Consider the following 14458-nt stretch of genomic DNA (forward strand, 5'->3'; position numbering starts at 1 on the left):
GAATAACAATGAATTTATGGATAATTGCAGAAATTCAAGCAAACAGGTGAGATCCTTACTCACACAAACATCCAAACACTTGAAATAGTGCTGGACAGTATTAATAAATTGAGTTTAGCATCATGATTAGGGCTGCAACTATCAGCAACTGATAAACAATTATTTTTACATGAAGCAGAATAAAATGCTAAACTGCAGGATCCTGTTTAATCTGCTGAACACTGAACAGCCTGCTAATGTGTTTTAAACAGTCAGTGATGAGCAGTGCAGGAGAGCAGAAAAAGCAGCATCTTAACCATATCATCTTCAAAATGAAAACAAGCCTTATAGTCAAGTCAGTGGAAGGGAGAGTGACCATGTTTCATACTCTATATTAGGTTCTGTGCCAGCTGAAGTAGATGTTTAAGCTGCTCAAAAACTGATTTCTACCAAAGTATTTATAAGCAAGTCCACTCTGTGGTCATATTGGCAACGCCTCCAGGCAGTTATTCCCACACATACAAGACCAGACGTCTTGCTGAATGAGGAAACCACTGGCAAAATCACATAAATTAAATAAAAAGCAGATAAACAGTTTGTAGTGTTCCGATAAAATATCGCACAAAAAACATGTTGTTTCAGCTTGTTCAAGCTACTGCACGTATCTCCACAGCAAAGCGGAGCTTTTCCTGCCTGTGGCTTTGCCAGCAAGCTGGCTGGTTCCTTTTATTGAAGGGTGGGACTTTCCCCCTAAACAGACACTATGCTGAGCATTACAAGCTTTCCCATTCATTTGACAACCAGTGGACTGTCTCTTTATGTTTCTTTTTCTACTGGAGTATGCGCTCATAAAGCCAAACCCGAGTTTCTCAGTTATTTTTAAAAAATAAATGCAGTGAAGAGCCTGTTACTGCTACCAACCTGGAGAAGCTGTAAACTTTGGATTGTGTCTGGCATTAAAACCGATACTATCATCACTAATGATGACGCATGTGATTTCATTAAATACAAAAGCATCCTTTATTTGAACAGCTTTACAGTATTTGAATCTTTTAATTATAAAATGTACCAATTATCACATTTCTGCAAACCTAGTATTTCTGAATATATCACATTATCATTGTATCAGATGATATTTAAGTTTGCATTAACAAAATTAACAAACTGTGCTTCCTGAGTGCTTACAAACTTGATTATGTCTTATAAACCTGAGATTGCCTGTACTGATTGGACTGCTTTGCTCAGTTTTCTACTCTTATAGGGCGCTTATTATGGAAAACCAAAACATTGCTTTTTTAAAATACATTTAAAATACATTTAAAGTTTAAAACATTGGCCCAATCCCATTTCACCCCTTACCCCTACCCCTTCATTTTACGCGTTAATGCCTAGGGGTAGGGTGTCCCAATTTTTGTTCAGATGGAGGGGTAGGGCGAAGTGTTAGGGCTACATGGCCGTCCAAACGGAGGTTTTTCAGAGGCTCACTCCAAACAGAGTGTTATGAGGGGAAAAAAAGAAAAACAGTCAAGATGGCTTTGCAAGCAACCAAAGAAACCCACAAATCTGAGTTTTCTCCATTAAAAATTACGATAATCATTGTATTGTCTTAGTTTAATGTCGTTTCTATGTATTATGGCTCTTTTCTTCATAACAAGTATAAAGAAACGCTAGTAGTATGCTAATGTCTCGGTAGCCAGCTAGCTAAATTTCCCATTCCACCTTAAATGGTGCAGCAGTTACATCCCATTTAAAATGGAACAGGAAAATTCGAACAAGAAGCTGGCGAATAGCTGATTTCAGCTTCATATCACCGAAGAATTGGGGTTGGAGATAATAAATAATTGTCATATCTCCCCTCTTTGAAGGCATATGATGCCCTAAATGTAACTAAAGCCCAGCAGTGAGGAGCTGAACTTTACCCTCCTCTTCTGCCACTGCAGACTGGCAGGGTCGCCTACAGAGCAGCGCTAGTAGTTGTTAATGAAGTAATGTTCTTGTTATTTGAGGGTCCCATTTCATAGAGAAGATTTCAACCACTACCCCTTAACTCAGTTCCAAAGGGCAAGATGACACTAAAAGGGGTCAATAGGTAGCCGTAAAAATAAGAAATGGGATTAGGCCGTTGTCAAAGCTTCAAAACATACTATTCACTACCCAGTCCATTCAGCCCATATATGGAAACCATACAGCAAAAAGCCTGTTTTGAATTCACCGTTTCTGTGACACCTTACGAACCAACTCATTTCCTTATATTCACCTATAGCAGTTTAGCCCCACCCTTTCACACTGAATGTTTCTGCAGAATGATAGGATTTCTAAGGAGCATTGCAGCTCTGAGTGAATAAGCAATAATACAGGGCAGCCAATCAGAACAGATCAGAGCTCATTTATTTTACATCAGTCTTAAAGGCTCAGTAAAAAACAGCCTGATTAGTTCTAAGGGATAAAACAAGGTTGGTAAATGATCATGTAAAAATGTGCTGTAACCATTTTTGGTATATAAAACCACACAAATGCTGTAAGTGGACCTCTATGGAAAAAAATAAGCTACAAGAAAAACAGCCTTTAAAATTGCATCATGTATTTATTTATGCAGGTGAGGCAACAGGGATACTCATTTTCATGGAACAGAATGCTATCACAAGTATACTGCTTATTATCTACTGTTAAAATTAAAGATCAATATTGTTGCGAGGCACCAAAGCTGATTTATCGGTGTAGACAAATCTTCAAGTAACTCAAACATCCTAGTCAGAGTTACTACATGCACAAATACCTATAACCAGAAAGAATACGCAGACACTAGTTCCAAGTATTGCACATTATTCAGTGCAAGAGCATGGACTTTAAAAGCATGCTCAGAACACGACACCAGCAATATAATTCAGAATTCTTCTCAGATTTGTATTCTGACGGAGGAGGCTTTCTACACTATTACTGACTAATGACTAGGAATGGACTCACACACATCGTTAGGCTCACCACTGCGTAGGTACAGTGCGTCATGTGCAGAAGGGAGATAAATAAAGGCTGGACAGAGCGAGGTATGGCTGAGAAAGGACCAATATAAATCTGTTTTCACTTGTCAGGCCAGATTGTCTCAGGAGGACGGAGAGTGGACTGTGATCTTTAATAGCCAATTATCTTCAGGCCTCCGGCGGTAAGGCCTGATATGATTTATAACACCTGAACACCTTGCTTTTCACTGCGTACTACAGAGTGAGTGAGCGAGCTGAACAGAGCCTTGACACACACAGAATTAATATCATCGTAAAATCAACAACTGCCGAACCAGCGCCACATCCACCTCTGAACAAGCTCGGAGCCTACTAACAGACAGAACAACAGCAGTGGTGTAACAACATGTCATATATTTTAGAGTTTCTGTCATGTGGCGTTGACAACTGTTTGAAAGCCTCTCTTGCTCAGATGCTCAGTTACCCTGCCAGTTGTGGTACTTTCCTACTGAAGCTTTAAAGAATTAGTGGAATAGAACCTCACACAACAGCAAGTTGGTACTGTATAATTACAGTGCTGTTGTTTGTTTATTTTTTTTCAATTAAATTTTCACAAATGCTATTAGCGGTGGACGGTATGGCTAAAATCATATCACAAAACCTAAAGACGTTTTCACAATACAGTAATAATATGCACCACAATATTTTGACTTATTTGATTCAATTTTAATACAAAAATCTGAATTTGAATGTCATTATTTGAATCTGTGTCATGCCATCTTACATAAATTTCTGAACAGAAAATTACAGAGCAACATAAAAAATGAAACTGGATGTTTTATGGTTGATGATTATGACACACACACACACACACGTTTTCTAAACTGCTTATCCTTCTGGGTTGTGGGGGGTGCTGGAGCCTATCCCAGCGGCCTTTGGGCGGAAAGCAGGATACTCCCATGGTTTAATTGCAAAATATGTATTTACATTTCTAGAAGAAATGGTCCAAGACTAAACAAAAAATAACAATAAAACTAACATAATTACAGCTACAGTGACAAATGCTGGCCAGTAAGTCTAGTTAGGTAGATGGCTGCCAAGCCAGGTTACTTTGCCATCACTCCATTTGAATGATGCAACCAATATATAGCTAAAAAAAAACCTACTTGCTGCACCTTCAAACTAAATCCCAAATTCAAATTCAATTTCAGACACAGAGTTCATACTCACTCACTGAAAAATTTTAACAAAAACACAATACCACTAAGACATGAGACAAGAGCTACTACGACAAATCTTTCTCAGTAACTGTAACTAATGGTAGACAGCTGGAATTAGGGATGCAAATTTTGACATACGTTTTGTCATACATCAGCGATGAGACATTAAGCTTAAAAACAAGGATGTGATTCATAACAATCTCAATTATAAAATGAATAGTTTCAGTTCTGAAATCTGACTGTCTGAGCTACGTTCAAAAAGCCGCTGTAAAAAACGTGATGTATGCAAACTTATGAGTGCACACATCAACTGAATTAGCATTAAAGCACAGTGATATTAAAGAGTGCTCTTTATATGAACTGTGGAACGTTGTACTGATAGGTGGGACCAGGCATCAGCATGTATATAAAGAGAATGACTTAAAATTGTATTGAACATACCCTACTTGGTTTTGTTTAAACCAAGAGGCTGACAACTGTAATACGTTTACAATTATATGACCAAAACTAAAAAATTTATTAAATCACTGGAAAATAAAACGTTTGGCTAGTGAAATTTATATGTTCTGAAGTTCTAAAGCTATACTGACCACTCAGTACTAGCACAAGCTAAAACTAACGTAAATGCCATGACTGGGCTAAGTTTGGCTAAATGGACCTCAGACGATCTTGAAGGCTGTCACTTGGAGATTATGCTTTTGATATGATACTATGTTGTAGTTGTGCTACCTTTTCTACTATTTTATTAGTAGGACAATATTGTGAAACCAATAGCTTATGCAATTCAAAAACATTCTACTCTACTTGCCTATTCAATCAGGAACCATTTTTATTAGAAATTACAAAAAGTTAATGTTTTTCTAAGCAATAGCATTTGTCGAACAATTGTTTATTTGTTGGTTAATGGCAAATCGGCTCATCATTTACATCCCTAGGTTGTATAGCACAATATTTCACAATCACCACTGTCAGAAATAAAGGTATGAAACTGTCACTGGGGCAGTGCCCCTCTTGTCACTGGGGTGGCACCTTTAAGAGTACATCTCAGTGCCTTTAGTCAGGGAACATAGTTGTACTGTAATCCTTTGAAACTATATTTTCCAAGTTATATTGACTCCACACACCCCCGTCTCATCTCCAGGCTTTTTATTTTATTGCTCTGTTTTAAAGCATTAGCTTATGAAATGTTACAAATACGTACTTTTCACCTGGGAAAAACTTATTTAAGGTACACAATTGGACCTTAAAACCACTGTTGTACCTTTGAAGGTACATTTACATTGTTTGTACCTTGATGAATGAAAAATGTACCTGCACTGAACCTTTATTTCTAACAGTGTAGTTTAAATAACTGCAACCTATTTAGGCCTAGTACTGATCTCTTGCTGCTAATATTCTATATAGCTAATACAAATCCCTATCTACCATACATTTAAATTAGAAACCCAAATTCAACCCCACCGAGACAGAGGGGCATTTTCACTCATGCTTCTGAAAAGTGTTCACATCCAATAATAAAACAACAACACCGACAAGAACTGTTTTTAACAAACAGTGGTCAGTTAATGGTAAACTGCTGAGATAGCAAGTCATTTTGCAATTTAAAAGACTGCAATTTATGCCAAGTACTTATTTCCAAGTACTGGTATTGTACATAGCTAATTTGAAAACCTACTTACAATTATAATGTTATTATAACAGTACTTCGCTCTAATTACAAACCCAAATCAATGCCAGAGAAACAGAAAGCTCATTCTCGCTCATGCTATGCATCAAAGCTTTTGAAAAGTGTTCACAATAATTAATAACAACACATCACCAACGCCTCTGTGTCCCTTTGGATCAGATGCCATCTTATTAAGTTGATACCTAAAGTGATGCTGGTTTAATATACAGAGAGAGAGAGAGAGAGAGGGAGAGAGAGAGAGAGAGAGAGAGAGAGAGTCAGAAAGGCTTTTAATGCTGACACAGGCATAATAGAGCACTGCGGTATTAGTGGCAGGCAGAATAGGCTGTTAGTGTGAAGTGAGATTCTACATGCTGCTAGTAAATTGGACCATATACTACGTCTGGACGGCCACTGTCAGCGCTGCGCATCTCTCTTCCTCTCTCCTGGTATTACTGTCTTTCTACTGCTTTGCAGAAGAGTTATATACACTTTTACTGACCATTCAGTGTCTAAAGCCTCCTGCAGTGCTACAGTTTGCTTCTATTTTGGGATGGTGTTAATTGCAGTGTAAGTATAAAAGCATTGCAGATTACTGTTAATCAAATAGTATGGGTAATCTGGGTAGTTCTACGATGACATTATTTTGAGGGGCGGCAGGTAGGGTTGAGTGATAAAGGACAAATATCACATCACGATACTTAGACATTTTCATGAGACACATCATGTATCACAATAAATTTACACGCACACATAATGCACTAGTAGAGAACCATTTAAAACCAGCAATCAAAAAACTCTGGGTACAATTATTTTTATTCACATTCTGTTCTGCACTAAGTCCAATTAAACAGGACTTAACCATGTTCCTTATGCACCGACAATATCCACAATATGTTCAGAAAAGCATATTGTTTATAATAATAACAAAATTTATCATGATAACAATAAAACATTGTCACATTGCCTTACTAGTAGGGGTGGGAATCTCTAGACATCTCACTAGCCAATGTTGATTCTGATTCAGGGTACCAACACACAATAATAAAACTTTTTTTTTTTCCATCTTGTTTTTTTTTATTCCTGTAGTATATATCATGATTTCTTTCCCCATATTTGTTCACCAGCTTCGCTAAATTGCAATGTAGCCTACACATGGACCAAATGTTACGTCTACAGGCCTACATCTTAATGTTTTAACATCCAATGGGCTTGAATTTAAAGTAGAAAAACTAAGCTACACTTTTATTTGATCTTTTTGTCCTTGATGTCACACTGCATACAATTTAGTATGGATGCACTGATATGAAATGTGAAAACCTAATATTTGTCAATATCTGCCAATGGCAATACATAAACATTTGCAAAATGTAGAAAGTGGGACTACATCTAGCTGGATTAGGATTACAGACATAAAAAACATCACAGATGTATTAAAATGAATTAAATACAGATATTTCAGCACAGTAGTTCAGCATCACCTAAATTGTCTTCCAAAGTACAATAAATACGTCATCAATATCAGTTTGAAAAATTAAAACAAATCTAAACATCTGTCTGATGGTGATACTTTTTTAAGCAATTATCTGTCAATACTTATACAACTTCAGTATCATCAGTTATCATTTCTACAACATACTCCTTCATTCATAATCAAAAATTTCTGGTAGAAAACGTTCGATAGAAAATGATGCATAAGCCTACCTGATTATTAAGTCTGATTATGACATTTCAATGCAGAATTTTTCAAACGAGAAAGAATCAACTATTCTTCCTACTTCTAAGGAGTAGCTACTGTCTTTGACCCAGTTCACATAGCCTAGAGTAAACTGAAATAACCTAGCAAAGAATAGTGACAGCAAACCAATGACTAGATTCTACACACACACCTAAAAAAGATGGTTCTTCGAGTGTTCTTTACCAAAGGCAATGGCTGTATTTGGAACCATTTCTTGTTTAAATGGTTTGTGCATGGTGAAATGGCTCTTTAGATCGATGGATCGATGTATATGGATCTATGAAGAACCTTTTTGAAAATGGTTCTATAAAGCACCAAGAAAGTGTTCTCCCTATTGTTGTGATGACAGGCTTGTAACAGCAGAATAACCCTTTTTGGTGCTATATACAACATATTCTCCATCAATCTGAAGGACCATAAGAATATATAGAACTCACGGCTCTAAACAGAACTATAGCCTTTACTAAAGAAGAAGTTCCCTTGAAGAACCACGTTTTGTAAGTGATACTTTTGAAGGTTTGATGGTCAGAGAAGCATCTAGAGCAACCCGTCTCTAACTCACAGGACTCCGGATGAGACGTAGGAGCAGAGATATTTGGATTGCAAAACATGTTGGCATTCCAGTCTCAGACACAGAGACCTACATCTGGCTACATCAGTGTTTCCCACTCTGCTCAGGTATTTCACAATATAGTGTTCTACTTGTTCCAGTACACCTGATCCACTCATCAGCTCATTCCCAAGCCCCTTACGAGGTCAAAACACTGGTTTAAAAGCACCAAAATGCGTAGTGCAGAGGGGACTGCAGGGACAGGACTGGAAAACAGACAGAAAACTGGGAGCAATGTGGCTTTATGTACAGAGGAGCTGGTAGAAAGAAGGACACCAGCTAACGCTAGTTGTCAAGCTTCCAACAGGTAGGGGGGGATTCTAGCAATCAAGCTGGGGCATGAAAAGCAGCCAAAGAAATGCCTTTTCACACAGGCTGTAGCTTTCCTACGAGCTGTATGTCGTTAAACAACATATTTTTACAGTCTCCACATCATTCAGACCGTAAACCTGCACGAAACCCCCCACCAGCTCTGGTGTGAAGTTGTTAGCGGTTTGTGAACTAACATTAAGGCTAGCTATCATTTTAGTTCAACCTCGTAACCTAAATAAAAAAAAATAAGAGAACGCCAGTATTACTTAGATAGCTTCCCTCAAGGCTATGCACGTTACCTGAAGAGTGAAAATCAGATTCATAATTGAAATAATAATATTTTTCGTTTTCGAAAATAAAAATTTATAAGCAAAAGAAAACTCACCACTTATCAGAGGGTTGGAATCCATGTCTCTGTTAACTGAGCTTCAATTTTCGCCAAGTTACGTTAAATCACGTCCACATATCTGCGCCCGAAGGGATGTCAAAAGTGGCTTCCCTTGAAAGCAGACGGCGACACACGCAAATACGGTTCAGTTTTAAGATTATATAACAGCTCTGTGGCGATAAACACATGCATCTCTGCCTCCATGTTTAACGGAGTCGGGCTGCAGCCGCCGCCACCACCGCCGCAGTGTCGGTTAGGCTAGGCTAGCTGCTAGCTAGCCGCTTTTCGTCGCGAAAAGTAACGCCGAGGACTCTTTCCTGACCGAAAAAAGACAACTTAACCACACAACTGTCGATTTTTCTCCGTGGCAGGACGGCTACAACACCCTCACGGCCTCATAAGAGCAGCAATATGGTGTGGGAAAACGAGTTAAAGCGAAAATTCTCTTCCAAAGAAGAGGCGAAGGTCCAGAGTACAAAAAGTCCTCCGTTTTCCCACCGCAGCGACTGTAAAGTAACAGTAACTGTAAAAACCGCGACACGAACGTCAATATAAGAAAGAAACGCGCCTGCTTAAGTTGGAACAGAAACCACATAACCTACGATCCCTTTACTTTGCTCTGCGTCCCTGCTTCCTGTTTCTACGAAAAAAAAAACGTCTCGACTACTTTGGCATTTTCACTTTTTTCTGCTTTTCGCTCCTCCATCTCTCTCTCTCTCTCTGGAGTCCCTGTGGAGTTCAAACGTCACCGCACACATGACGTTAGTGAGTTAGTTAGTCTCTCTACAGGCAAATGAATGGAGGAGGTCGGACGTAGTTAAGATTTTAATGCATCTGACATTTGTGGGGCTGAAACTGGGGGCTGTTAAAACAGAGGGAAGAATGAGAAAGCCTTCTTTTTTGCAGGGCAGATTGTGTGTGGTTCACTGCTGTTGTTGTGCGAGTTCATGTACTGTACGTGCCAAGGGCAATCCACAGGTAGTCGCCTTGCACACGTGACTGCAGCCTATAAATGGGAACCCCTGTAATACTGACACAGTACAGTGCAAAAGTCAGAGAGTACCCCTTTATTTATTTCATTTCTAGCCATTAAGTACTCGTTATTTATTTTTTAGGAGATGTTTGGGTAGATTAGATATAATCCACCTGCATAAGGAAGGGAAATGTCAATGGAAAATAAGTGGAAAAAAACAACAGGAGTTTCCAATTCAAATGTGTTTGGGAAGCAGAACGTGCAACCAACTTCTAAGACTGAACTTTGGAGGTGTGAAAAAATATCCCTGGATTTCTTTGAAAAACATCTGTCAAAAAGAGTGGAAGCTGGAATAAAGGCAAAGTGTGGACGCATTAAATATTAAACATTTTGATATTATTTTTAGCTGGGATGTTGAGACTTTTGCATTATTTTGTTTCTTTTTTGAGGAATAACTTGTACCGTTCTGGCTGGAAACTAATGAAGGGAGGGCTCTGACTTGCATTGCACTGTACTTATAATGATTTGTAGTGTTTTTTTCTTAATAATGTATGTTTTAAAAAAGGAAACCATTTCACAAAGCATATATGTGCCAGCCATCCTGTGCACATGTGATGGCATGAAACTTTACCGAGTTCAAGATGCCTTAGAAACCTCAAGACCTGTGCACAAATGTCAGCTAAATCTTAATGAAGCAGGCGATGTTTGCCAGCATCTGTTCCATTCCTACAAACAAGGCATATCAAATGGAAGGTGTGTGATGCGCATGGTTACGGCATGAATCCATTTGTGCCAGTCAAAGCCACAGAACAAGGCACGTCGTACTGATCGTGTGATGCACATGCTTATGCCATGAGTCCATTTGTGGCAGTGCGTCTTTGTACAAAGAAAAATAAATCTATTTCAGGAAGCAGGTCTTACACTGCTGCCACAATTCAACATCCAGTTTCCATGGCAACTAGTTACTAGTGTGACAGGGTATCCGTCACAGTGATGCTGAAGAAGCTGAGATATAAGCTCTCCCCCCTCATCAACTTAACGAATTAAAAGTTCAGTTAATTGTCAATTAATAAGCTATCAATTACTAACCAACTCAAAATTGCCAAATAACCCCCATGTTTCTTATCATTCAAATGTATGTGCAATCCATTTAATTAGAAGCCTAGTATTCATACAGCTTTATAAACTAGGTTCTAGGACTTGTGGGCACTATGCACAAGGGCGAACTGTTAAACTAAATCTGAAGTTTAAGGCTAAATGGTTAAATGAATTAGATATGAACTAGAAACCAAATATAATGACTGCCACTTCCATCCACTGACTTTTGAGCATGTTAGTGCACCACTACATTGAAAAGACAAAAATAACTGTAGCACATTGTTCTGGGCTGTCTATATTAAATCCCAAGCACTGTTGCAAACAACTGTATTGGTAAAAGAGGTTGCACAGAGGAAATGTACCAAATGCACTATAATAAATGTGTTATTACTCTACATGAACCCACAGGACTGAAGAAATGTCCTGTGCCACATTCAGTTCAGGGTACTGGCTCTTTTGCAACATTTGAATAACCAATTGCGAGTGTTCTAACTGAAAACAAAGAAATATGGCATGACAGCTGAAGAAAAATGCATAATGTAATGATTAATTGTCAAAGCTATTGGAACGGGTATGACCAGGAGTGCCAAACAAACAATTTAGTGACGACTTCAAGAGCGAGGAGGACATGAGTCACATATTTGCAAGGGGAAATTAGTCAGTCTTAGGCAGAGTCACTAAAAACCATTACAGTACTCACCGCTATTCAAAATAAGCTGTCATTTATTGAATCCATCAATTTTGTAACATAACAGTACAACCTGTTAAGAAACCAAGTCCCATTGAACTACATTGTTCTGCACAATGGTTACACCACATGATGCCCAAACCCATCTCAGTCATGCATACTTTCTCAAAAAAAAGCATAAAGTATGACAATGAGGTGTCATCTTGCAATCAAAACACCTCTCTCCTTCCGGGCTCAGGAAGATCTTTCAGACCCTGCAGTTCCCTTAAACCCTGTGGGGGACAAAGTGCACATTTTCTTTACTGCTTGTTAAGTCTTCTCTACGTACTGTTATCAGTTAATAGAATTGAAAATGAAAAAGAAACAGAAACAGATAGTAAAATGAAAAAGTCTACCTCCAAAACCATGCGAATGTTTGCTTTGATTTTTGCTGCATCTTTAGTAAGAACCTCAGTATACCTGCAACAGCCAAGGAAGAATAAACATCTCAAATAGGTGAAAAAAATTAGTTAAGCAAAATGTTAATCACAACTAGAGATGGCACAATACCATTTTTTTCTTTTCTGATATCAATACTGAAACCTTACTGAAACAGATGTGATATTTTTTCTTTAAAATCTAATAAGCTTTAAAAATCATTATTTTTATCATTGAAGCAATTCACTCAAGATGGACATCTATGAGGCTGTTTACACCTTGCATCAACATGCGTTTGGGTGATCAGATCACGTTCAGATTTTACATTGCTAGAAGAAAAGATGCTTATGACACACTGTGATCGGATTACAATCAGATCCCATTCTGAGGTTTTAAGAGACTGATCTTGATCACATTACACACAAATATAAAGATTCTATATCCAAATACAATTCCGTAAGTGGAAATGCATCTGTTGAGTGCTGACCAGCAGGTAAGAGGACAAACAAATGATAGACATGCAAGGCTGGATTGCCTTCTTGCACTCTGGGTTGATGAAAGCATCCAAGCAAAGTTTATTGATTTGTATCATAACAGAGAAAATGTAAATAGAAGAAAAACAGAAACGACATATGTGTTGATGTGCTTTTTATGTGGGAAAGTTCTCATCTGGTTACAGTAGGGATGCATTTCTGTGATAAGTGCAGATGGAAACTGGCCAAAGTCCTGATACAATCTGGACATGAACCACACATTAACGCAAGGTGTAAACAGCACCGAAAAGTGAACAAACACGCCACGCAAAAACTAAACGACCACTTTCAGGCTACGTCAGGCTACATATACCTGGTATCGGATTGGTACCATCTCCAATTATAACTGTGTCTAAGGATCTTACTCTGTAAGCTGGCTGGTCTTTTTCTCTATGAACGTCAAAGCTTCAGAGAGCGTGAATTCCACAAAAAATCCATATCCAACTGCAACAAAGATTTTGGAAGTGTCAGGACTGAAAGGGAAAAAGAAATATACTTTAGTCAGGCATAGAGAGGCACATATGACACAAAGTGCGGACAGAGAAGCCAAGAAACCGCACTTACACATGAGCTTGAACATAGAAATTACAGCCAAGGTCTACATCTGTCTTCAGTTCTTTGCTGTCAGTTTCCTGAATGGTAGAAAAAGATCAGTCAGTTCTGAAAACGTCAAACCACTGACTGGATTTCACACAAGCACGTTTTAAGCTGTTTTGCATGGAAAGATGGGCTGAGCGAAGGTGAAAATGGGAATAGGAGAGAGAGAAAGCTAACAGAAGTCAGACGCAAATGATGTCATATTATGAGCTTCTGATTTTACCTGAATGCTTTTAATTGTATTCTTCAGTTGAAGGTATTGTGCAATTTTTTCATATACACCATCTCTCTGCTCCAACACTTTCCTGGTGACACAAACAGTTGTATTTAAAAGTCAAACAAACGCGTTTTACTTACTTACAGCTGCAACCTTACATGTCAGTGTAACGTTATACTCACTGTAAATCTCTCTTCAGTACGTCATTGATAAAAGACTCGTACTGCAGGACTTTGTCGTCGATCGTGGGTTTGACAGAAGTCATTGCGGAAAGCAGTTACCGTCGCGGTTCCCACACGATAAGGTGCTTTAACCCTGAATACAGACTGTTTCAGATGGCCTCTTTAAAATGATACACTACGATGCCGAACCTGCTCAATCCTCCTCTGCATCAAGGCTAAAGTCACACTTCCTTCGCTGGAACTGATGAACTGATGAGCACAGAGAACCTGCTAGCATGCTAGGCTCCGTTTCACCGGCGATCTGCTTCTCTCTCACAGCACACAGGCCTAGAAATTTACCTCATTTTTACATGACATATATCTACTATTTATTGATTTGTATCGATCAAACGTGCGACACGTGAGAATAATCGACTTGTTTACAAGGTACAGGAAACGGTCGCGTCGAGTAGCAGGAAATGACGCAGTTAGATTTTTTATTTCTTATTTACTTTTTAAAAATAACTGAAAAATTTTACCCCCCCCCCAAATTATACATGCACACAGTATTTATAGTTTGACATATTTATATGATATTTACTTTTTTAAAGATATTTATTTTGCTAAAGGAGACATGAATATACGGTCAAGAAGTTTATATAAAAATATATTTTAGATTTATATATGTTTGTCTATAGGGTTCTTTTTACATTATTTATATAATAATAATAATAATAATAATTTATTCAATAATAATTATTTATTAAATAATAATTATTTATTAAATAATAATAATTATTATTATTATTTTCATAAATAGTTTAAAAAAAGAAGTTGCTCAAGTCTATTCCCTACAACTGCCATGTTACTTATAATTAAAGGCTATTTAGATTTTAGTTTTAGG

The 14458-nt window shown here is 38.0% G+C and overlaps 2 protein-coding genes across 4 annotated transcripts in view; both read right to left on the reverse strand.

Annotated features, from left to right (window-relative positions):
- The window catches only part of elk1 (ETS transcription factor ELK1), a 36052-nt gene extending 26296 nt beyond the window's left edge, over positions 1-9756 (reverse strand). Inside the window, exon 1 of one of the 3 annotated variants that reach the window (XR_005007678.1) lies at positions 8868-9756. Coding sequence is in view for 2 of the 3 variants with exons in the window: in XM_036579347.1 (XP_036435240.1) it covers positions 8868-8892 (25 nt within the window). In the remaining variant the exon portion in view is untranslated. The remainder of the gene's footprint in view (positions 1-8867) is intronic. The other 2 variants (XM_036579347.1, XM_036579348.1) reach the window with 2 other exon arrangements.
- Positions 9757-11644: 1888 nt separating this feature from the next.
- Positions 11645-14034, reverse strand: uxt (ubiquitously-expressed, prefoldin-like chaperone). Its single transcript, XM_036578069.1, has 6 exons — positions 13576-14034; positions 13400-13481; positions 13144-13211; positions 12945-13052; positions 12025-12088; positions 11645-11901 (listed from the first exon to the last, which is right to left on the reverse strand). Exons 1-6 carry the CDS (start codon positions 13656-13658, stop codon positions 11839-11841), a joined length of 468 nt encoding a protein of 155 aa, XP_036433962.1. The 5' UTR covers positions 13659-14034; the 3' UTR covers positions 11645-11838.
- Between the last annotated feature and the right edge of the window lie 424 nt (positions 14035-14458).

The sequence above is a fragment of the Colossoma macropomum genome, unplaced genomic scaffold (genome assembly GCF_904425465.1).
Source record: "Colossoma macropomum unplaced genomic scaffold, Colossoma_macropomum, whole genome shotgun sequence".
In the NCBI taxonomy this organism is placed as follows: domain Eukaryota; kingdom Metazoa; phylum Chordata; class Actinopteri; order Characiformes; family Serrasalmidae; genus Colossoma; species Colossoma macropomum.